This window comes from Pomacea canaliculata, linkage group LG3 (assembly GCF_003073045.1).
Source record: "Pomacea canaliculata isolate SZHN2017 linkage group LG3, ASM307304v1, whole genome shotgun sequence".
In the NCBI taxonomy this organism is placed as follows: Eukaryota; Metazoa; Mollusca; class Gastropoda; order Architaenioglossa; family Ampullariidae; genus Pomacea; species Pomacea canaliculata.
The window spans coordinates 36,285,683-36,310,388 of NC_037592.1; the positions used below are offsets into that span (position 1 = coordinate 36,285,683).

Sequence of the window (24,706 nt, forward strand, 5' to 3'; positions counted from 1 at the left end):
CTTACTGCTCCTTTACAGTAGAGCATGATTTTTCCATCAGGGGATCGAACAACTACTGACATCCTTTTGCGTTCACTGAAACAATGATTATTTTTACAGAACAGTCACATAATAAATGTCAGTGAAAATAAATTTTAGTACAGAGAAAGATGCTCCTCAAATTTTCCCTCAAAAGTATGTTTTGTACAACAAAGTTTAGAAGCATACAATGAAGACACTTCAAATTAGATATCATGATATATTCAGCTTGGGGATGACTTTTACCTTGTGAATTCCAGGACATTTAGGATTTCATAAGTCTCTTCTTCTCCAAACTGAAACAAAGAATAAATGATATTGCAGTGCACCATAAGATATTGGATTTTTTAACTGGATTCTTTCAATTACTGGATTTTTTCTAAACTACCAATCAAGACATATAGGAGACTTGAAAGCGAAAAGGCAGTAAGGACACAATGCTGACTCACAACTTCAATTTTTACAGTCTCTGGAGTTCTAGTAGTGAAGACAAAGCCAAGGTTTCGAGCTGCTTTCACTAATGCTGCCTCATCTGAATGAAATAACCAGAATGGAGATAAGTCACACAGCATGGGACAGCGGTAATATACACATTTTTAATTTCAAATAACTGAAGGAAATAAGTGCAATACAAGACCAACAAAAATAGTCTGAACTAGATTACTGAAACCTCATGGCCCTATTTCATTCCTCCAGTGTGGAGAATCATTTATGTCTGGTATGCTGTTAGGTTGGTGCGAAATCAGTTATGTTCAAACACATACACTTTTAAACCTCATTTGAGTGTTTATCTGAATGAAGTAAAAGAGGCCAGCTCTGAAACCTAGGGTTTATATATTATAAATTAAGTATAAAATTAAAATTTTATTTCTATGCAGTCTATTTTCAATATTTAGAGGAAACACCCATGTGAAACAGGCAATTGATGAGTTGTTGCCAACCATTTAGCTGACTAATTTTCCAAGACTTTGAAATAGGGGAAAAAAACATGGGTAGATGCCAAAGAGTGGTTAAAAGAGAGAATTAGTAAAACGAAAGTTATCTCAGGTACATCTTTCTTTCTCAGGGCAATAAATTACAACACATAATTAAACACAACCTTCGTGTGCACACACAATATGCATATATATGTGTGAGTGAAAACGTATGTTGAAAATATATGTATTTACCACTACAGACTAGGTAGATGCATGGGATACAAACATTTACTAACTTATGAAATCTGCGAACAGCAACTTTTGTGTTGTATTTTAGCACAGACAGGAATAAAATGTAAAACATTTCTGATAAGTATTTTCCTTATTCACACTCATTTAACAACTTTACGAATAAAAAACGCAAAATAAATCAATTGAAAGACCTGGAGAGGAAGCCAGGTAGTTGATCTCCCCTGCTTCATGACGCTCTGGCACCACAGTATGACACACACATAGCATCACCAGAAACTCTCGGATCAAACCAGCAGTTGCCTATACAGATATGATAGATGCATGATTTAATATGGGTATGCAAAAACTAGATTGCTGTTCAAAAGAGGAAGAAATAAATTTCCAGTTTCCTCATTTCAGTTCTTTCACACAAATTCATGGACACAAAGCTTAAAGTCATAGTCTCTTAGGAGCCTTTGGCTAGATTAAAATTCTTTTACATGATCTGCCTGATGGATTCTACCAGCAAACTGGTCTGACAACACTCCTTCATAAACCCAAATGAATAATAGTTTAGCAACAAGCTTAGTGATAATTAGAAACTGATGCTGGCAAAAATCAACAGGATAACATTATCACATAAGATTTCTAAACTGGCATGACACCACTTACATGATTTGACTGCAGATTGTAGATAAGCATTCCATCATTGAAAGAGTCAACACTTCTTCATTATTTCTGGAACAACAAACAATCTTTAGTTTCTCTCTCTCACATTAATACATACACTTGTTCCCTATGTATCATACAATAACAATGAAATTTTTTAAAACATGAAAACTTGTACCACGACTTACCCATAGCAGATTCCTCCAATGGAGCACTTTCTGAACTCCATAATATTTTGAGTAAGGGTTCCAGTTTTGTCAGAAAAGACAAATTTTACCTGTAGCACCAAGCACACAAACAACTAATTTATAAAACTGCTAGCAGTATTGTAAGTTACTTCTTTGGTTTTAGAAAGAGTTTGTTCTTCTTCTGATTCCATCTGTGTTGGAAAAATATTAATTTATGATATCAGAAATTAATTTTTTTTTCGAGTATTTACCAGATGACATGACTACATAGAGTTATCCCGACTAGCCACCTCAATTCCTGATGAAAAAACCTACAGCAGGGAGGCAGGAGGGAACTAAAGGGTCATGTCATTAGGTACAGTAAGTACTCAAAGAAAGGAATTTTACCATCAAAAGCAGTATTTCTTCTTTTGTATTGTACCAGATTACATGGCTATATGGATAATAACAAAAAGGTAGGGGGTGTGGCAAGGAATGGAAACCATACAAGGTAAATCTCCAGAGCAGGACTGGCAATATGTACAGCAGACATGTTAGAAGTGCGTGACGACAACATCACAGGCGATGGAGTGGGGGGGGGGCAATTTGTGTTTTATATCGAGTCAGCAACGAAGACTATATCTTGGCAAGACAACATAACAGGCCCGATGTGGCAAATCCAAGAGGCTGCAGAAAAAAAGGTAGCTTAAAAACATGTCTGAACTGCATGAAAATAGGCGAAAAACTGGAGGAAAGCTCAATGGCTGGCAAGGGTGGGATTGAGGTGGGAGGGAATGTGAGTTGGTTGATTTTGTGTTCTCCCTGTTCATTGGTAAGGTCTGACCAATAGGGAGTGGACAGCTGGAATTGAGGTAGCTAATCGGGATAACTCCATATATTCATGTCATTTGGTACAGTACAAAGAAGAAATTGCTTTCATGCAGGAATAATGCCTCTCTGAAAATATAATTACTTGTCCAACTTGAGGTTAATAGCTCTGACACTTAAAATATAAAAAGGACCGTTACCACATATTTGACTTGTCTAACACTTAAATAACAGTTGCCATCATTCTTACTCTATTTGCCTTGAATGTAGGCTAACAATACAAAAGAAGTAATCATTAAGACTGATATGTACCTGTCCAAGCTCTTCATTGAGGTTGGATGTGCGAGCCATTGCTGGTGTGTCAGTCTCCTCGTGGTACATGTCTCGATCCTGAAAGACATTTTATTTTATTCCAGTGGTGGATGCTAAAGACTACAAAGTAAGGGATACACTTAAAAGAACACCAGAACAATACATGTTCACAGGATTTTTAGTGTGCAGCTAAAAAAAAAACCAAAACAAACAGTGGAGTACTCTCCCTTTCCAAATCTGCTACCTACCCACCATCAAATTTCTTAAATGTGCACTAAACACACATCTCTTCCATGAGTATTATTACTAGCAACAGTCCACTTAATTCTAGTATTTTAAAACTAAAACTGCTATATATATTAACTGAGCACATTTCCCATGTTTAAATTGCCCATAGGGATTAATAAAGTTGGTCATTGTCCATCTAACCCTTTCTTTCACTTTCTTTTCTCTACTGACTAACCTGCCTGTCTCCCTCTGCAGATTTATGAAACTCACTCTGTAATTTCTGTTTGTTACCCAAATCCTCTTCGCATTTAATGTGTTTCTTTTATTACTTATCAATACTGTTCCTCATCCTTCTGTTTTTCATATGCTGCCCAAGTTGTAAGCAATATTCTTTTAGCCTAGTTTTGTTTCCTTGTATTATTCCTTTCTGAGTGAAATCATTTGCAATCTAAGATCTACAGAACTCTGTCCAGCAATAAAAACAAATTGACATAAAGAACTATACATATGAAAAGACAATATTAGACAACAAAATGTGGCGATTTTACATGCTGTAATTTCTTTTTCATGCAGTGACCAACCCACACCAAACAAACTGTCAGATATTTATGTGCATTTTATTGCATTTAGGGATGAATTTTGACATTTGTCTGCTCAATGGAATTGTGCTGTATGCATTTAAAAATTAATTCTGCTCTCCATTACCACTATTATAAAACACACATTTTGAGATAAAGACGTTTATAAATTATACAGTAACAGTTATGGGTTTTCCTCCACTTATAATGATGCTAGAAGACTCAGAACAGTGTCCCTGCATTTCAATCAATCAATCCAGCTATCCATTACTCAATCAATCATTGCAGTCAATCAGTGCAATCTATCAGAGCAGTACAAACCCAGTTGATGAAGATGGCCTGAATAAATTTGACCACTTCAAGAGTAACTTGCAGGCTGATGGGAATGAGATTATTGTATAAAATGATGTACGTGAGTAGGTTGAAACCAAAGTTGGCTTCAGGCATCTCTGCAATCAAATAATAATAACACAGCAACATCAACAACAAGATATGAAGCAACTCTCAGATTGACACAATGTGATAAGTAGTTTCAACGACATAAAACTAAAGTGACTGGCATAATGCACAAAATAACTATTCTCTTGATGAAGTTTAATACAAAGTTTTAAAGATGTAACTCCTGATACTGACATTACATGTTAACTATGTTCTTCTAACTCAAACTTCTATTTCATTTGCCATGAAGGATGTTGAAAAGCACATGTGGGTGTGCGCGCACACACATACACATAGAGGGTGAAAATCACAAACCATCATAGAACAGGTACCAAGCCCTATTTCCATCCTCTTTAGTCCACACTGTCTGGGCTATGGCACATATAAGGGACAGCACAACCAGAACGACAAAGAGAAGCAGTATCTGCAAGACACACATGACAGCACTGAACTAAAACTAGAAAAGTCATCACCTTAAATGTTTAAAAATAAAATATTCTTTACATGTTAAATAGATAAGTAAAGTTTAATTTCACAAAAATCCACTGGTACTTATACAAGTCTTAACTGTTTATCTCTTTGTTTCTTTAAAAAGCATAAAATATGGTGGAAACTATAGTCATATTGCATGACCTCATTCACAAACCTGAGTGTTTGTGAGTTTTTCAACATTTGATCTCTTTAGAGGTGTTGATGTTGAGTTCAGCATGAGCTTGGTGCTGTGTCCTGTATACACTACTAAACCTGAAAATAATACCATTGTATTGCATCAGTTATACAGGATAAGAAACAAAATGCTTTCCAGTTATTATTGCTTTAATGTTACCCAGATTATAATGAGTTTAGATCCATAGCACACAAGTAAACACTGAAAACTGAAAAAAGTCTTCTGCAAATCTTTAGCTGTATTCTGTAAAAGTGAATCACAAATCTTACCAAAAATCCAGCTGGTATTCCTAAGCATTGCTCCTCGCAACAACAGCTGGTTAGGACCAACAGGCACAGCGCTGTTCAAACAGAAAAGCACATGGCTTAAATAAAGGCCAACTGACTGGCAAATAATTGATATTCTTTGATCTCTAATATGACAGCTAATTTTAAATAAAACTGGACAGCTTATGCATTGCTAAGAGATTTCATTTTTATAAATGGCCAAAGTAAACATGCCTGTAAGTTTAAAATATAGGACAGCATTTACAGATAACAAGAACTATCAAGAAATAACAAAGAAAAATCTGTCAAGGCACAGAGTTGTACCTTTGCTCATTCAACTGTATGTTGCCAACAAATTCATAAAGATATCTGTTGGGAAGCTCACACTCCACCTTGCCTCTCACAGCAGTCAATTTGTCTCCTGTCACCAAGTCAGAGGTAACTGGCACACCCTGTTAACATAGCAGAGTTGTTATAATAATACCAAGACAAAGACATGCCTGTTATCACACCCTGTGAGATTTGCAGAAGTGCTATATCATATCGAAGTCAAAGACTTGCACACATCCATTAAATACAATTCACTTTCTTGTTAAAATATTAACTATAATTATAGCAATAAAACTAATGGAAAGGAACATTTTATTGCCACAAAGGTTTCTTCATATTCCAATTCGTTACATTAAAATATTTCCAAACAAATTTTCCCTCAAAGCTCAATCTTTTGGGAAAAAAGAGCAAAGCTAACCTTCAGCTTTTATGAAAATTCTTGTTGTACTTACCTGCCTTAATTTAAGGTTTGTTTCACCATCCAAGTTTGCTGTTTCTATATAACACATGGCTTGAGGTTCACTGTGCAATAAAGATAGAGTACATACAATTTATAGAGAATGAACACACTTTTTTATAAATATAAAGCTTCTACAATAGAATATAATCATCTCTAATAAAACAAAACTATGTATGCTAAATTATTAAATAAAAGGAGTGTGTTATTATCTTTCTCACAATGACGTCTTTTTAAATGTGTATATATATACACACACACATTTCATTCTTTGACCATTTGTTCTGAAAATAATGTCATACTATTTAGTCACAAGATTATAACCAGTCATTTATTGTTACTGTCTTCTGTACATTTCAAAGGCTGACCTGGATGACAGGAGAATGAGATCAGCAGGGAAAAAGCCTCCATCACAGACCTTCACAATATCACCTACCACAACTTGTGTCCATTTTACCGTAACCCATTCATGGCCTCGATGCACTGTTAGAAAAAAAAATCTCATATTTTATATTTTACATAAAAATCATCACTGTGACTTGGTTAAGTGTATTACAATCAAAGACTTTAGTACACGTAAATGAATCCACCTGAGTGCAAAGTTTATTTTATTATATGGATAAAATCAAGATAATGTTCTAAAATGTTCTTATTCCCAAAATATGTAACAACTCACTTAAGTTTGCGAGAGACATGGCTTGAGACACATGCACAAAAAAGGTAAAATTTGTGACAACATTTTGGAACATAACTGGCATTAGAATATGCTCTCAGCTCTGCCAACACCCATAACCTGGATGGCAATGTGCATATTCCGACATGTATTCATGGATTTGACCTTTTTCTGATGTTCAAAGTAACAAATACACCACTGATTTACCTTGAACTAACGAGTTGTTCACCATACCATCAGCTTTGTGACGTTTCTAAGAAAAAAAAATCCCATCATTTTCAGGATATACCACATAACAAAAATATATTCATTTGACAATTTTATGCAGCTTGAAAAGCAAAAAAAGAGAAAAAAAACTGTTGCGTGCACATGCATATTAATCTAACAATGTGTAGTTCTGAATCTAAAGAATTACATGCCTACATTCAAATATGTACCCAAAGATCTTGAAAATCTTCTCTTAAAATGTTAATTATTGAAGACAATAAGATTTTACACCAGAACTAAAATTTTCTTGTAAATTTTAAATCTGTAAAACAACAAAAAAAGATAAAACAAAATAATGTAAATGAAGAATGTTAATGAAGAAATATGATTATAATGCCTGAAACTGTTATTACAAAAGAGATGTAAAATACTGAGAATAATAAAAGCTACATACCAATCTAGAGATTAAGAGACTAAACAGTGATATTCTACATCCAGTCTAGTATGACCTCATCGTGTGCTAAGCAGGTTCTCAGGCCTCAAAAACAAGGAATGCAAAAGGGCAAGAAATGCACCATAATATGATCCCCAACAGTTTCATTGAACTGTGACCCTCCTCTACCCTAAACTCCTTTCCATCACTATTTCTCATATTGTGAACCACCACTGGCTGAAAGCAATTTCCATGCCAAATCAATCAAATAACTTAAAGAAATATATCAGGCAAAGTCCTCATTTCTTCATGTATTTTAATAAGAAAATCTGAGTATCAAAAATGTTTTAAAAGTTTAAAAAGTGTATTTACATCCTCAGATTAAATTTTTAACAGAAAAAAATTAAATTATGATACAAGACAATTTAGCATGCTCACTATCAAAGGGCTTGTGTATATTTCAAAAACACCAGTCACTTTTTTTCTTAATAATTTTTTATTCCTAAGAAAATGAAGAATCATTTTAATGGAAATTAAGCAGAAGCTTCATGTTGACGACAGAAATTTACATTTTCAGGACAGAAATTTACTCACAAAGTCTTCAATTATTTCTTTGATGGCTGATACCACAAAAATAAGTAGAAGAGGAACAGCTGTTGTGTAACGACCAGTAGGTGACACATTGGGAATTTGCTGTTGACACACAGAATGTTTACACAAAATGTTTAAAAAAAAATTGTAGAATTTCCAAAACATAAAGAGTTTTACTTATATTTTAATTATCCAACCCTTTAAGTACAACCAGTGCCTCATCCCATAAAAAAAAGAAAGTTAGAAATCTATATGATGTCTCCTTTTCTTTCTCTAATTTTTTGGAATTTTTTTTTTTCTTCTGAGACCTCCTCTGTTAATATCAGAGCTTATATTTTCAATCTTGTACATATATATTGGAGCCTTGTCATATTGTGGTCACTGACATTTCTGTTGGCAAAGCACTCTTTCACTAAATTTTTCAGGTGTTTTGTTACCCATTAGTTATTTACAAACATTACTCAATTTATTGGTAAGGAATAGATGAAAAGTGAATCTGCTTTAAAGGTTCAAGTGTTGGTGTGAGTTATGTGTTGCAAACTGTAAAAACAAAACAATACTTGTGCAACTTTACATAGCTAAAATAAAGAACTACAGTGAATATGAATAAACAATAAATAAATCTTGTGTTTATGTGAGCAAATATTTTTATTTGTATACGTATCCTACCACTTAAGGTTATCCTCAAAGCACTGAGACAAAATAATGGCATCCAAACACTAGAAAAAATATAACTGCATGTATCCTTCATTCTTCAGCAATAGTTCATGCTAGCTTGAGATACACTATTTTAATACAGCCTTAAAAGCAAGAAATAAAAGCAAACCTGAATGAGTGCAATGAAGAAGAAAAACACATTAGCATACTTCCGAAACTGCTCAAACAGGAACTTGGGCAAAAATGTGAAGATGTTGTATTTGGCAGTGCTGAAAAGGGCAGACAACACAAAGTGACGAGTAAAACAGACAAGCCATGATTATCTAATTCCAACTAACAGGTTAAATGGTTATGCTTTAAGCAAATTTTAACCTAAAGTTTCTAAAAAAAACTTTTATAAGTATTTATGAATATTTTTTTAAATGATAGTGGCACACCACACATTGGTTACAAGACTGTTCAGTTTATGAGCATTCTGTGCATATGGTGTCATTTGATTTAAGTTACATCCCACGTAACACTAAAAAGACATTAAATTTTGGTCAGCAGTGTGTGCACAAAAGCAGAGTGCACGCTTTGCGATTCTCTTCATCTCTTTGTAAATAAAAAAATAAAAGCAGATTCATAAAAGTATATTAAATATTATTTAGATATGTCCTTCACTAAAAATAACCACTTTTAGGTCCTTAGGTGCTATGACTAGAAACCAGATAACACTGCAGCAAGTTATGAAAAGGCATTAATCAGCTATGTAATGCTAAAATCTACCACACAGAAAAGAAAAAAAAAAAAAACAACAATGATACAACTCTATATTTCTAAACTTCCCTCTTCTCTTCAAAGCTGATATGAAAAAGTTAGGATATGAGTATCTATGATCACATGTAAAAATATCATAAAATGCAACGTAAACATACGATATTTTATTGCTACAGAAGTGCTGAGTCTGTGGAGCATTGATTAAGATGGTTTGCATATGCTTTAGGTGATGATCACCAGCCATTTCACTAGGGGCTTCCTCCATATGCTGATAATCTGAAAAGAAAGATATAAAAAGTATAATTCCCCTTCAGAAATCCTTTTTTTCCAGAGACAGGCTTTCAAAATTATTTTTATACTATAGTTTTAGTTTATTCCTTATTGCTCCTTTCAGAGCATAAGGCTGCAATTTTTAAACTATAAGGTGTTTTTAAATATCTTCCAGCCCTGTATCTGGTATCTTGGTATAGGTATTTAGTTATAAAAATGTTTCTTCCTGAAAGAAAAAATACTTCATTTTCTTGTAAGTAGCAGTATTTTACTTCTTCAGTTAAACAAGAATTCCACTGTCATAGTCTGGAAATATGCAGACATTTTGAGATGAATGGGGTAGGTAGGAATAGCGAAGATAAGCAGCAGAACATCAAGTTAAAAACAACAGAAGCAGAAGAAGAGAAAGTGGAAAAACAACTTAAGAGCCACTCTGAAACTAAATTCAAGGACTATGTTTTTGGACATGAAAACATTTGAAGCCATTTTTATTCAGCATATGACCTGTGATTAATAATAGATGATTTTAATTGCATGTCATCCTGAGGGGTGCTTTACAAATAAATATCAACCCTTTCTCTATCATGCACACACACAAATGACAACCAGAGTAGAACACATTAAAACATAAACACACAAATCCTGCAGCTCATTCTGTGAAGAGGAAGGTTAACAAAAGACAAGAATTATTGTTCAACCAGATGTCAAAGTTTTCCAAGCTGTTTCATGTCTACAGCTCATGCAGTCCATTATTTTATCTCTGGCCAAATCAGACCAATACTCAGTATAATCTTGTTGATAGATCTGACTGATCAGTCTCCATAGTCACCAGGCAGAGAGGAGATGACATTGCAATAAAATTTAAAAGACATGACTGTTTGATGCAGATTTAGGGTCCATTTATTCTTTCTCATGCTACTTTCAGTTCATCTCATTCTCCACTTTTGTCATCTCAGTATCTCTCTTACCTTCCTATGAAGTATTCATTAAACTTTGACCAAAACACCATCCATTAGTTTGTCTGTTATTCACCTTATAAAATATTTCTTGCAGTAAGGATTGACTAGTGGGCTTCTTTTTATGAATGGTTCTCTATGATTTACAAATTCAAATGGATTTCTAATGTTTAAGATATTTTATACATGCTGCTAGAGTTTTTATAATAATCATAATTAATGATTTAAAAACCATTTTAATATCTGCATGCTCTCTTGTCATATGGCAGAAAATAAGTACTCACCTTCTTTGAGACCAAAGTGTATAAGAAATTCAATGTATGAATGAAGTATCTAAAGATACAGTCACCACAGTATTCTGTTGTCTTGCCTATTCATTGTCTACACTGACCTCAGAGTAATGTTCAAGATTAGTGTTTGAAATATATAATGTATGTTTGAAAGTGACTGTGCATAATCTAAACTTTGAACTCTGAACTCAGGTTGGTAAAATTGCCATTCTGGATCTGAGTACAAGAAACCCCCTTAACTTTGGTGACAGCATGTTATGATAATCAGTAGTGATAAAGCTGGAGTCTAATTTAGGATTACAAAAGTATTTTGTAGAAGTTATTCATGTGTGTAAGAACATGTCCATGCATTTGTCTACAGCAATCCTTAGTACACAGTGCATCTACATTCTCTGTGGATATTTCCAAATCAAGAACAAAAATATTGAATATGTTGTTTTGCTCTCAGAAGCAATAACTTTTTACCAAAGAAAGTCTCTGTCACCTGTCCACATACAAAGTTGCGCTGTGTTACCTGTGTTTTCATGTTAACAACCACACCTATATTAAAAATCTTTTTTGCATTCCTTCTAGGTCTCAACACATTTCATTTCATTCTCAAACTCAGGGTCAGCACTCCTTACCTTGTCCCTGTAGTCTGAAATATCATCTCTTTGTCTGACATTCAAAGACTGAAGACAAGTCTGTTTTTTTAACTTTATTTTTAGTATATCAGACCTGACAGTAACATATTTTTTAATTTTCTGCTACTGCTGTTTTGTTTGACAGTACATGGCATGGTGGAAATATATTGGTATGTTAGTCAGAGGTGTATGGTGTCTTTCATTCGTCCTTTGATTGATACCGGTTATTGGTGGGTGGGTGGGACAGACACATGGATAGATGCAGCTGACACATGCTTGCAACTCACACCTGCCTTGGTCGATAGTGAGCATGTCCTGCACAAGATGACCAGTTCCCTTCTTCACATTCATACACCTGTTCTTTCTCTGGTCACTGACGCATAGATCAACCTCCAAGGCACCTTGAAAGACAGTCTTTGACAAAGTGTCCTGCTGGGTCATATGGCCAAACCAGGTCAGCTTATACTGCTTCACTGTTGCAAGTAGGGGTTCCTTATGTCCTACAAGTATGGTGACCATGCTTCAAACAATGTTCTTCTCTCCATATCGGCAGAGTCCACATTTCCCATCTGTAAAGCAGGATCACTACAATGAGGGACTTGTACAAACTGCACTTTGTAGTAAACCTAATGTTACAGCTGTGCCATACCCTGTTCAGCCTAGCCATTGTCGCTGCTGTGCTCTTGAAACTGTTTAGCCCTTTGAGCTGTACTTTGCTCATGTTGATACCTGCTTTACCGTTGTCAATGACTATGACTTTGCTCTTATCAGTGCTAGTCTTCATTCCATATGCATTTGAACTGTCAGTCTCTTGGTAAGGTCTTGCAGTTCTCTGTTAGTGCCTGATAGATGTTGTCTGCAAAGCATAGGTTGCAAATTGGCTTTTCACCAATGGAAATAGAAGTGTGATGGTCATTAAGAGTTTCACATATGATACTCCCCCAGAAGATATTGAACAATACAGGTAATAGGGAGCGCTCTAGATAAACGCCTACTGTCACATGAAAGAAAGTTCCTATTTGGTTATGCAGCAATACTGCACTTGCTATATTCTTCTACAGATCTTGAATGAGACCCTCTTCAATTTTCTCATCACATCCATAGCCCCTTGTGCTATGACAAAAGCATTTCTTAAATCTACGACATTGTGATAGAGGTCCTGCTGATGCTGAAGAAGCTTCTCTAAGAGGATGTGACAGTTAAAGATCTGTTCCACTTTGCTTCTACCTGGTCTGGAGCCAGCCTGTTCTTCTGGTAGCAGTTCCTAAGTGGTGGTGCTGATGCGATTCTGTATAACTTTCAGCATGACTTTATTTGGGAGGCTGATTAGGCTTATTGTCCTGTAGTTCTGGCAGCGTTTGGGGCTTCCTTTTTTTGAATAGGGTATAATAGTGACTGTCTATTCTTTGAGCCATTCTTTGCATTGCCTGACTGTTTGGTACAGAGGAGTGAAAGCCTTTGCTGTTTCATCCCCACCCTGCTTGGGCAGCTCAACTGGAATATGTTGTCAATCACAGGTGACTTTCCTCCCTTCAGACTGTGTAGCACTCTTTTGACCTCGTAGGACTGGTAGGTCAGCAGGTTTGTTGGTTCTAGTCTGGTTGTTCTGAAGAACATCAGCATCTGTCTTCAGCTGGAGGATGAATGAGTATTTGCAATATTCAGTTGAACTAGTGGTGCTTTCTGTGAAGTGGCTATTGCTGTCTTTGATGGCTGAGGTCTTGTGATGATCTGTCTTTAGTAGTTAGTAGGCCCTTTTGCTGTTTACTACTTTATGGTCATGCACTGGCCCTCAGTCCAGTTCTCCCAAATTTCTTTTATCCCTTTTCTGATGGCACAATTCATTCATCTGTATTTGTACTGTTTGGGTGGAATATTGGGGATGTATTTAATGTCATCCAGGTAATGGTGTATAAAAAATATAAGTGTTTTATTGTCATTTCCTGAAAAGTAAGAATGCACCTCCTACAATATTGTTATTGCTACTGCTATTATTGTCATCAGGTTAATTTTTCAGACATTATTTCTCATTATGTCACTTGTTTTACTTTCATAAACTGCTAAAACAACAGTCGCCATGTCAATCCTGGTACTCCTGAGAACTCATACCAGTGGACCAGCATAACTGGGATCAAAGACAAATGATGATGGTGAAAACAAGAGTGACACATTTATGTTTATAACACTAACAATACTTACTTATGCCCTATACCTATACCCAGTCCTCTGGTCAATATTCAGACATGTTTTAATCTACATAAATACAGTGCTGCAAACAGGAACTTTGTCACTTATTTACACTGTCTCGTCTTATAAAGCAGAGTGCACCTATGCCTGTGGTTTGTGGTTTCTGGATAATAACTATACAAATCCACTGTTTGTCGGATCCTCGCTAAATTTGGCAGAAATGCTTCTTTAATCTATGGGGAACTATAAATGGTGTATTTTGCTCTGGAACATGGTTTATTTGAATACTTCTTTTGCCTTGTCACAGGTGGTTAAAAAAAAATTAAACTGAGCAAATTTTAACAAACCTCTACTTTGCAGAGAAAACTTTACATCATACTTTGAGATGGTACAATGAGAGAGAGCAAAAGATGGAAAGAGTGGGGAGGGCAGCAGGAGAGAAGAAGACACTACAATCGATATCTCCTCCATCACTCACAACATTGCGCTCTATTGTAGAGCATGAACTGTCAACCTTAACAATTCAGCGAAGGAACATCCAGAGCATAACAAGTGTAACAGCACATTTGTTTCAATATTTCACTACATTGGCACCACACATGCCAATCATCAAATGGTGAAATAAGTTCAACTCAAATGACTCCTTTGAAATGGTGGATCAAAAGTTCACAATAACATCACAGTGTGGACTAATTACTCCTAGTTTATTATATATTATATTATATAATTATGATTTAAGTTTAAACACCAACACTAATTGCTGACATAGATTACTAAAGCGTATTGATTTTAAAAACAGGAATAACACCATTTCATGATTAAATAATAAATTTTGCATTTAATATCCCTTGTTTATTGTTGTTCTTACTAATTTTTTTCCTAATCACTTTGTCATTAACTATGCATTGTCTGTATGTGTTTGTGTAGGAGGGTGGCTGAGTTGCTGCATGGGTTCAATAAGGAAATAAAAGAGAGTATACAGGAAGGAATTGAATGAATATGCGTGCATGCATATGTGTGTGTGTGTTTGGTACGCCTACAAAAATCCTCTGCAAGATCTAAGGCTTAAGGATCCTTTCAAAATCAACTAATTATATGAAAGTCACACTATGAGTGCAATAAGTGCAGAATAAAACATATTCCGTCACCTTGCTAGTCTTCAGTTATCCTTTACACACCTGACACGTGTAGCAACTAAAGAAGAGATAATGTTTCGTATCATAAAAGATGCTGTTTATGTAACTTTACTGGACAGCAAGTTGACAGATCAAGGAAATGTTAATTTCTATTCTCGTCCAGATCAACATATAGTTTGGTTCAGTTTCTTACCTGTCATGCCAGCACGGCCAATATCTGTCAAATCTTGTTCTTGTGCCATGAGTTGCTTTATTGTTTTTCATGCTGTGTACAAATTACCCTCTATATCTCCATGTTTTCAGTATTTGTTATGAGAGCAGGATGCGGTACATGAATGTAGAGGTTCGTCTGTCAACGGAATATAAACCCGGAAGTGTCTTAGAGTAATCCTTCTTGAAGTACGAAGAAACACGTTTTTTTTCTGTTGCTTTTTCGGTTTCAGTTAGTGAATTCTTCGGTTTCAGAATGAGAGATACGCCTTTATCAAACTGCGAACGAGAATTTCTTCTTGATATAATCAAGGAGAGAAAGGTAATGTGTATTTTATGTACTCATACACTGTCTAGGTTGCTATCACAGTACAACCAGTTTCTTTTTAGCGTTCCTGACAGTCCTCCTATAAGAGCTAGGTTCATAGTTTTGAATTTTTGCAGTGTCATTCTACCGCAAATTGCAGATTCTGCTCCTTTTCAATTATACGAATACATTGTTGATGCAATTTGATGGTTCATAAGTGGTTATGTCATTGTGGTTGATAATAAAATAATTTTTAAAAAAAATGTACCTTGTACGTGTTGCTTGTTACAGAGGCTTGATGGTCGTCAACCCTATGATTATCGGCATATGAAGATTTCTTTTGGATCAAGTCAGGGATGTTGTCAAGTAGAACTGGGTCAAACGAGGTGAATGACATCACATCATTTTATAAATAAAGCAGATTGTGGCAAAGTGCGTATGTGTTATACCTTGAGGAGGTGGGGTGAGGCTGTAACGAGACCCAACGACCTAGGGAGGTCTGTGCATGAACCAATGTCTCCTAATGGTCTGTCCATAGGCAGACATTGGGTCTTGTGGTGCTGCTGATTGGATGTCTTCTACGGAACATATGTCTTGATGGATTAACAGACATTTTCGTGCATTTAGGGTTGGGGTAGAGTGGTAGGTGTGGCAGATGTCAACACTGTAGTCATTATCTCCCCTGTCTGAAAATATTCTGTTCTTAATCAGGTCTGTGAACACACCAAGTGTGCTGACCATCTAGAACAGTGGTTCTCAAAGTATTTCGGACCGCGGACCACTTTACTTAAGTAAAAAATATGGCGAACCACCAAGGCCTAAAAATCACTCTGTATTATGAATTTCAAATTTAAATTGCCGCATTTGTTTCATTACAATTCAAAACTAAATGTCCTTCTGTGACACTAGTATAATAATAAGTTGACATAAAACTACCTAGTTATTTGTAATTAAAATGTTAATGCGAGGATTGCACCACTTTAAACATCACTTTGCTGACAAATGAGGACTGTCAGCCGCGGACCACCTGACTTATGCCCACGGACCACTAGTGGTCCGCGGACCACACTTTGAGAACCACTGATCTAGAAAAGCAGAATATTCTAGCATTTAGACATGGGCACGTTAATGTTGTAGAGCAGGTGCGCGTGCATCATTGTCTCCATCACATGGAAAGGGTTGATGGCATCTTGTGCTGCTTGTTGATCTGGTTTGCCAGCAGCGGCCCAGTGGCGCAACGGTTAGCGCCTGTCACCAATACAGTGAAGGTTGGCTGCCCAGAGTTCATTTCTCGTCTCGGGCACGCTGTTCTTTCTCTGCACGTGGCATCTGTTTACAGGGCTGGCTGCTTGCCGTAATATAGCCTTAGTTGCTGACACGGCGTAAAACACCAATGCCCCCCCCCCCCCTCCCGGTTTGCCAGCACACAGACATTAACTATGCAGGGAAAATCTAAGAAGAATTACTAAGTTCTTGGAAGATCCAAAACACAAAAAATATTGAAAGACAACACACTTACATCACTTTTTGTACTTGTTTCACTATTTTACTGCATTGATGTTCTGCGTGTTAATTATTGAGTTGAATGAGTTGACTCAAATGAAGTGGTAAATCAAAAGTAGGCAATAAAATTTCCAAAGTTTGTAAAATAGATTCAACTCTGGGCAGTATCAAATACCCTGAAAGGTAGTAAATGCAAAATCAAATTCTGATATTGTTAAAATATTCATTTTTTAATGGTTGTAAAGTACTTTATCACTTTATTTTTCCTATTCTTAATCACACTTGCTAACCAGAAATCTGCCCTCAGCCATGAAATCACTACTACTGATTGACAATTCTCATGCTAGGCTTGCATATTTAGCATACTTAACATATGTCATTTATTGCCAAATGTATTCTCAGGAATATCAAGATTTTTAATGAAATCTCACTTAAAGAAATTGTCATAGTTCTGTTTTTTGCATTTGATCTTTATTTAATTTTGATGTTGAACACTGAAGTTCTTTTCTGATGTGGAATACAAAAATTGTGATAACATTTTCCCCTTCACTTAAGATTCGTAAATTATCATTTAAGATGAAGACAAACATATATTTTACTCATATTTTCCACTAGAGTGTTGTCACAGGTATCATGTGAAGTGACCCTTCCTAAACTACGTCGACCAACAGAAGGAATCTTATTTGTCAATGTGGAGTTATCACCCATGGCCAGTGCAAGTTTTGAGCAGGGAAGGTATTACTACCTGAGATGCTTCTTTTATTGCAAGTTAGATACTTAGACAAGAGAAAGAATGTGTTTGTGCTTGCAATATTCAACTTTATTGTTTTCTTATCTTTAGAAAAGAGGGGGTTCCTTTAAAAGTGTGAGCTTATAGCATGTAGTCATCACATACATTTCCATGGATATGCTATGTATATGTAGGATAGAAGTATAGCTTGTCTTTGATAAACCTTGATCATAAGTCTATTGATGTTTCAATGTTTCGTTACTGAGTTTATCTCATTGTGTGTATGCTGATGTTTGAAGTTAAATGTTCAAATTTGGAGAATTAATGTCTTTTAAATAGTGAACTAAATAAAGCTTCCTGAGAAACATTTTTTATTTAGGCAGGTCTATACTAAAACTTTGTCTTTTAATGCAACAGAGTATAAAAATGGATTCTTTCATGTTGAGATGATATACTGTCGGTGTTATCCTTGTTAATAATTCTGAATTTTGCTAAAGCTTCGTAGATATTGGTACCGATTAATTCATAAGCATTGTTTTGACATAAGTTATATGGCTGTACATAATGCCATATATGTGCACAGATTTCTGATATGTACCTAAAGTTTACAGAAATTGTATCATATAATCGGAAATGTTTCATTAACTTTTATCAGTATTTTGTCATAATATTGGTTGAAAAATTTAAATACTGTGAATTTGTTACATTCATATTGAGAAATGATTTCTAAGTAATTAATCAGTAGATTTGATTTAATACATGTGGAGGACCATATATGTTTAATTTTTCATGTCTACTTTCTTGTCAGCACCTATGAATAGCAATGTAAGAACCATTATTTTAAATGTGCAGAGAGATAGTATTATAATAACAGCAAATGTTGTGACTTAAACTTAGCAGCCTAAGATATAACCATCAATTCATAAACTGTTAAAAACTGTTTTCTTGATGGATTGTTATCTATTTTCCAGAGAACATCTGAAATGTTAGTGATGCTACATGTATGTCTACAGGCTTACAGAAGAAGGAGTTGAGCTGTCAAGACTTTTGGAGCGTTGTCTGAAGGAATCTCACTGTGTGGACTTGGAATCACTTTGTATTATTGCTGGTGCAAAGGTAGGTGTGCATGTGTATATGTAAAGAAATATTTTCAGCATTGTTGGGTTAAATTTCTACGCTTTTAGAAAATTACTTAATAAACAGTTGCTGTGAGGGTCAAAAGGTGAACACCGTATCTTAGATGTCCTTTGTCTGTAGTAGTTGGTTTGTATTTTATGCTGGTGAAGTTATTATATGATAAAATTTTTGTATTGAGTGAAATGCTGAAGCCACAGATTACTCAGTCCTAAATTGCAAGAAAAACTTCTTCAAAGAAAGAAAAATATACAGATCACAAGAAGAGCTGAAAAATAGTTCACCTCATTACTATCAACGGTTTCTATAATTATTGGTTCTTTGTGCCACACAGGTTTGGTCTATCAGAGTTGATATCCACATTCTTAATCATGATGGGAATATGCTGGACTGTTCCAGCATAGCAGCCATTTCAGCACTCGCACACTTTCGGTATGGTCTTATGTCTTTTGAGTGGATGATTATAGCAAAGACTATAAATGCTTATTTTGGGTTTTTAAATCATATTTTGGTTAGAAATATGTCATTTTGTTGTAATTTATCTTAGTATTTTATTTTCAGGAGGCCTGATGTAACTGTGAAAGGGGAGGAAGTAACAATTGTAAGTTTGTTTATTTACTAGATCTGCTAACTGTTATTATTAAATTTATTTTGCTTGTGTTGTTAGGTAATTAAACCTTTTCCCAGATCATTATGGTTGTTTTTATAATTTATTATAGCAGGTCAGACTTTTGTATAGGTGAAGAGTAAATTGATCAATAAATATCATTCTTTGCGAGACTATTCACACTGTGACTGTAAATTACAACAGGAATTAGTGTCTATATACACTGCAGTTAGCATTTATATACACTGCAATTTTTGTTTTCCAGCACACTTCAGAAGAGCGAGATCCTATTCCACTCAGCCTCCATCACATGCCACTTTGCGTTTCCTTTGCTTTCTTCCATCAAGGGTAGGTTTTATGGGACAAGGCAGAGCACAAACATTTATTTTTTGTTATTTTTTAAAATGAGTGTACAAGTTGTTGTGATAGGTTATTTTATTGTTTCCTTTATTTAGCTTGTATGCTCCTTCACTCTAACAAAAGAGTACATAATCATTTGTGCACATTCATTTGTATGTAAAATAAGTCATCATGATACTAAGATTTTTTGAAAGACTGTTTTGTGCAAATGTCTCAGGAGATAGCAATAGTTGGTCATGCATTTATTAGCTTGTGAAAATGACTCAGTAACAATGCGAGCTGAGATTTTCCTCTTTTCCCAGTCTAACATGCTGTTGTATTGTGTATAGATTTTTCTGTGTAATTTCTCAGCAGTTTGAGAATGCCAGGTGGAGGTTATCATAGAAATATTGTGATGTTTGTGTGCTCCTAATTTTGAAACATCATAGTTACATTTTCATTGAAAGCAAACTGTAATCATTTGTATTTATCAGGGTAATATTCTTGTCATAATTTTTTCAGAAAATACCTTCTAGTTGACCCAGGTGAGCTTGAAGAGCGTGTAATGGATGGTAAAATGGTGATAGGAATGAACAAACACAGAGAGATTTGTATGCTTCAGATTACGGGCCAGATGTTGCTACTGAAAGAACAGGTAATAGGGCTATCATTTAAGCCAGAGGCCAAAATACCACCTTTTCAGTCTTTGTATTGCTATTAATGGTCAGCTCTACCAGGGTCTTGAGAATTTATTATGGAGTGTAATTGTCATAACTGTACCAGCATATCCTTAATTTGGAGTTATTCAGGAGGTTTTTAAAAGTGTTAATGTTAGGTGGTCTTTGCATGTTATGGAAGCAAAGGCATTTTGTAAGACCAGTAGATAATATCAACAGAATTACTCTTATAAATCATGAGGTATTTCCTTTAGAAGTTATATCACATGAAATCTGCTTTTACAAAATCCTTATCATGGCTTTTAGTTTCTCAAATTTTCTTTGTGCTTAATTAAATGAGTTTTTAGTTGTGAAAAGGAATATTACTAGTTATAAGAAAGAATATCACATCCTAAAAATTGTTTTTGCTATTTGTCAGAGTTGATATTTGCAGATTGACATTTCTATGTTGCTGCTTGCTACAGGTTTTGCGTTGCTCAAACATTGCTGTGGTCAAAGTCATGGAGATGACAGAACTTATTCAAGAAGCTTTGTTAAATGACAAATCTTCCAGGTAATTATAAATTTAAAAAGTGTTGAATAAAAACTAACCCTAGAACAGAATTTATTCAGCCTCACATCAAGCATATCAGATATTAGTGATATAAAGGTAGATATGAAAAATTTTGTTTTTCATCCAAAATCTGGTTTACTTCTATTTGACATTGTTGAAAAAAATGCCATATCTATCACATCTTTTGCAGTGTCAACTGAAAGGATCTGCATACATTTTACCAGAATAAACCAGCATCTAATGTAACAAAGCTTATTAAGAATGTTTATCTTTGCAAATGGTAACTGTAAATGTGTAGATATATAAATAGATTAGTTTTATTGGGTTTTTTGTGTTTGTTTGTTTCGTAGAGCAAAAGGACTAAAGTGTGGATTTGCTGAGTCTGCCACTAAAAGGAAGGTCAACAGAACATGGAAAGAGGCCATGGATGTGAATTCTGTTCCTGGATGTGAAGTGCCTAGTGATTCTGATAGTGAAAGTGATGAAGATGTAGAATCAAAAATTTCTGAGAGGTACGTCAGATAGCATTTGACAATCCTGGGTTCTTTAATCAGAATCATATGCAATCTTGACAGTTGGTCCAACTCCAATTTTTGAAAAACCCCAGTGAATTGAGTCTTGCTAATGTTTATAAGCTGCAACCCTGTGCTCCACTGGGGACGAATAGGAACAAGAAGAATGTTTATAAGCACATTGAGAACTAAGTGCACTTGTAGTGCACACGTGTGTGTGTAGTGTAGCATATAAAAATCAGAGGCTGGATGGGTGCCATCCAGATATTTTCACAATGCATTTGTTTGGCCTTTGCGCTTATATTCCTTTCAATCTCACTTCTTTTTTCAGGGGTGATGTGAATGTTTTGGTAAGTCTCAAAATTTTTAAATATATAAATATTAAAGAATGTTTAACCTTTAATTCTAGCAGAGATTACCATTTGTTTGTAATTTTAAAAAAAGGTGTTAAATCATTTAAAAAATCTATTACTAGCATTTGTATAATTATTTGTAAATTGTTTCTCTTTCTCTATAGGCCATATCAATCCATTTATTAGTTTGCTAATCTGTGGAAAGCTTTTCTTTGTTTGGGCTTCTGGGTTCTCCCTCTCTACCTTGATCTCAGGCTAAGCTGGCAGATTGGAAGTCAGTGTAAACAGTGTGATGGGAAGACAATCACTTATTTCACCATGAAAACACAATTGAAAATTTTATTTTTTTTAAGTAAAAATGACCAGAAGTGAAACGTTCACAAAATTATTTATAGGGGCATGGTGTTGGAGCTATTGGAAAGAGTGCAGTCAGTAAGTGGTTTGAGGAGAATACTGATGACATGGAGAAGGAACTAGAGGAGGAGCGTAATAAATCAGTTCACACCAACAGTTCACAGCAAGAAAAAGCAATGACAGCTGTTATGCCTGCTGACATTAGTAAGTTATTTTTTCACTTTTTCAACCATAATGTCGAATTGTCATAGAATTGTCTATTATTGTCATCATCACTCCAATGATTTTACAAAATTGTAGAGGTTAGAAACCAGAAAGCAGTTCATCATGACTATGGAATGTGAAATCTCTCTTGGCTGTTTTTTCAGCTTTTCTTGTAAGTGTGGAGCTTTCCAACAAAGGTTTTGAACCACTGCTCTGAAACTGAGCACAGAATACCCTCTCATTTTTGTGGCAGTAATAGTGCCAGCAGAGTTGGCAGTTTTTATCTTAAATGCTTTAATATACAGTAGATATATTGCTTTTGTGAAACTTTGAAACTCAGCAGAAGCTTTTTCTTGTTCTGTCTAAAAGATTGCAAACAGGAAAGCAGAAAGATCTTTGAATTTTTATTACAGGCAGTTTTTTTTAAATATTCACCTTTTGCTTTTAAAATCCTATCGAGATAAAAGTTTCACAAAAAAAATTATGGATTAAAATACAGGCACCTATGCACACGTTTTTTCAGGTAGGCATTAACTGCATGAGCAAGCAAGCAACATCTTTTGCATGAGCAAGCAAGCAATCAAATACACATAAAATGATACACATATTCTAACCTAAAACTAAACAAAAGTTTAGAATAGGGAAGCATGAGGGATCTGGCAGCCAGTACAGTTCCACTGTGGATGGAATTAGCAGGCCTCCTGGACTCCAAGAGCAAGAGACCACAACAGGAAAAGAGAGCACTAGCTACAGTAAACAACACATGGCATAATGGAGCATTGACCATCCTTGCACACCTCCCCTAACTCCTCCTTCCATCCTCAACTTCCCATATTTCTCCAGATCCCACAGTGGGCGTATTTTCTGTATTACTGTTCAGTTTTAGTTTAACATTACTGCTGTTTGTTTGATCTGAAATAATCTGCCTTTGAACTATGATGCATGAAATGACATCCATGTGTTCTGGTACACAGTTTTTCATATTTTGGAGTCTGCTAATTGATAAGTATCCATTTTCAACAACTGTAATTCTTGCCATTGTTCATATCATATTACATTTGTTAAACCAGGTGGGGATCATGAAGGAGATAGCGAAGAGGAGGCAATTCAGATCTTAGATAAGGATTTAAAACTACAACCAATGTGAGCAATTGTTTAACTTGCTTTGAAATTTTAGCTCATATTTGTTTATATCTTCTATCTTAAATAAAATTCATCTTTCAGTTTATGTTTAAAATCAATTCTTGTTTCTTGTTCTTGTCAATGCAGTAAGTGGCCAAAGCAAAGTTGAGAATGCGAAGTTTTTATGATTCATTCGATGGAATAAGTGTACTAGTTTGTTTATGTTTGTGTGTATGCGTGCACACATGTGTATGCTAGATCTGCATGACTTGCTTTTCACTTAGAGGTTGGTCTTGGTGTGCTGACTTGCAGTTAAAATGTGTAAAAGTACAAGAATTACCAAAAGCTTCTACAATTATGCATCAAAACTGTCATTGTTGCTATTTAATCCAATAGTAACAGAACATAAATGTGACAAATCTTATTCAAACCCAAAATAGAATAAATGTGTGAAACCGTGGAGAAACTTGCATTTCGTCATCCTCACAGACAGATGGTGACGAGCACAAAACTGCTTTTGCCGACTACCGATGATATTACTTAATGTTTACCTGAGAGCAGTAATAATAAAAAACAAACTTCACCCATTGTTGTCTTCACATTCTTCAGTTATTAGCCAGTCTTTGTAATACTTGTATTTTTATGTTGTGCTCAGAGGGTTAAATCTCTCTACCTACTCAACTGATTCAACTTTGATCTTGATGGGGCTCACCAGGGATCTCTCCTGCATCCATCCTTCCCTAAAACACGATTCCTTTCTTTTCTGGAGATAAAATTTCAAAATGTTAGAGAAGCTATGATATAAGGTTGTCAATGAGCATGATATATTGTGACAATGTATGCTGGTCTTTAAGACATCTGCCTAAGCCATCTCAAATCAATAAAACTTGGATAAATTTCATTCAGTTTTTTTGTCTGTCATTTCAAAAAAACATTTTAATATTGTGGCTTTTAAAGAGTTAAACACGTTGCACCATATTGTTTGTGCAGGGAAACTGAACAGCCCGCAAACCAGCTGTCCAAGCTCAAGCAGAAACCAGACAAAAAGTCAAGTGTATCTGGCGGAAAGAAAAAAAGAAAATAAAATTTTGAAAACATGCCTCAGTAATTAATTTTTCTTCTCTGAATTGAATGTATGCTATATATTTTTGTTTGTAGAAATAAAAATAGATATGCTGTTAGCTATAATCAACATGTTTATTGTGGAAATAAA

The 24,706-nt window shown here is 35.1% G+C and overlaps 2 protein-coding genes across 3 annotated transcripts in view; one reads left to right on the forward strand and one right to left on the reverse strand.

The window, feature by feature from the left end:
• LOC112559893 (probable phospholipid-transporting ATPase IA) overlaps positions 1-15,256 on the reverse strand; it is a 45,467-nt gene extending 30,211 nt beyond the window's left edge. Inside the window, 20 exon segments of the mRNA XM_025231371.1 lie at positions 6-75; positions 265-314; positions 468-550; positions 1,379-1,487; positions 1,839-1,862; positions 1,865-1,904; positions 2,024-2,112; positions 3,143-3,220; positions 4,270-4,397; positions 4,702-4,810; positions 5,033-5,130; positions 5,323-5,393; positions 5,644-5,771; positions 6,102-6,171; positions 6,475-6,589; positions 6,987-7,032; positions 8,014-8,112; positions 8,837-8,936; positions 9,585-9,702; positions 15,082-15,256. Of these exon segments, the coding sequence (XP_025087156.1) occupies positions 6-75; positions 265-314; positions 468-550; positions 1,379-1,487; positions 1,839-1,862; positions 1,865-1,904; positions 2,024-2,112; positions 3,143-3,220; positions 4,270-4,397; positions 4,702-4,810; positions 5,033-5,130; positions 5,323-5,393; positions 5,644-5,771; positions 6,102-6,171; positions 6,475-6,589; positions 6,987-7,032; positions 8,014-8,112; positions 8,837-8,936; positions 9,585-9,702; positions 15,082-15,130 (1,674 nt within the window). The 5' untranslated portion in view covers positions 15,131-15,256.
• A 3-nt stretch (positions 15,257-15,259) lies between these two features.
• On the forward strand, positions 15,260-24,592 carry LOC112559891 (exosome complex component RRP45-like). 2 transcript variants are annotated; one of them, XM_025231368.1, is made up of 14 exons: positions 15,260-15,420; positions 15,697-15,791; positions 17,524-17,643; positions 18,652-18,754; positions 19,107-19,204; positions 19,334-19,373; positions 19,645-19,727; positions 20,241-20,373; positions 20,860-20,948; positions 21,299-21,460; positions 21,792-21,810; positions 22,209-22,371; positions 23,442-23,514; positions 24,484-24,592. In XM_025231368.1, exons 1-14 carry the CDS (start codon positions 15,355-15,357, stop codon positions 24,575-24,577), a joined length of 1,338 nt encoding a protein of 445 aa, XP_025087153.1. In that variant the 5' UTR covers positions 15,260-15,354; the 3' UTR covers positions 24,578-24,592. The 2 variants fall into 2 exon arrangements, with proteins under 2 accessions (XP_025087153.1, XP_025087154.1); XM_025231369.1 differs by having other exon boundaries at positions 15,270-15,420; positions 17,537-17,643.
• Positions 24,593-24,706: the final 114 nt, after the last annotated feature.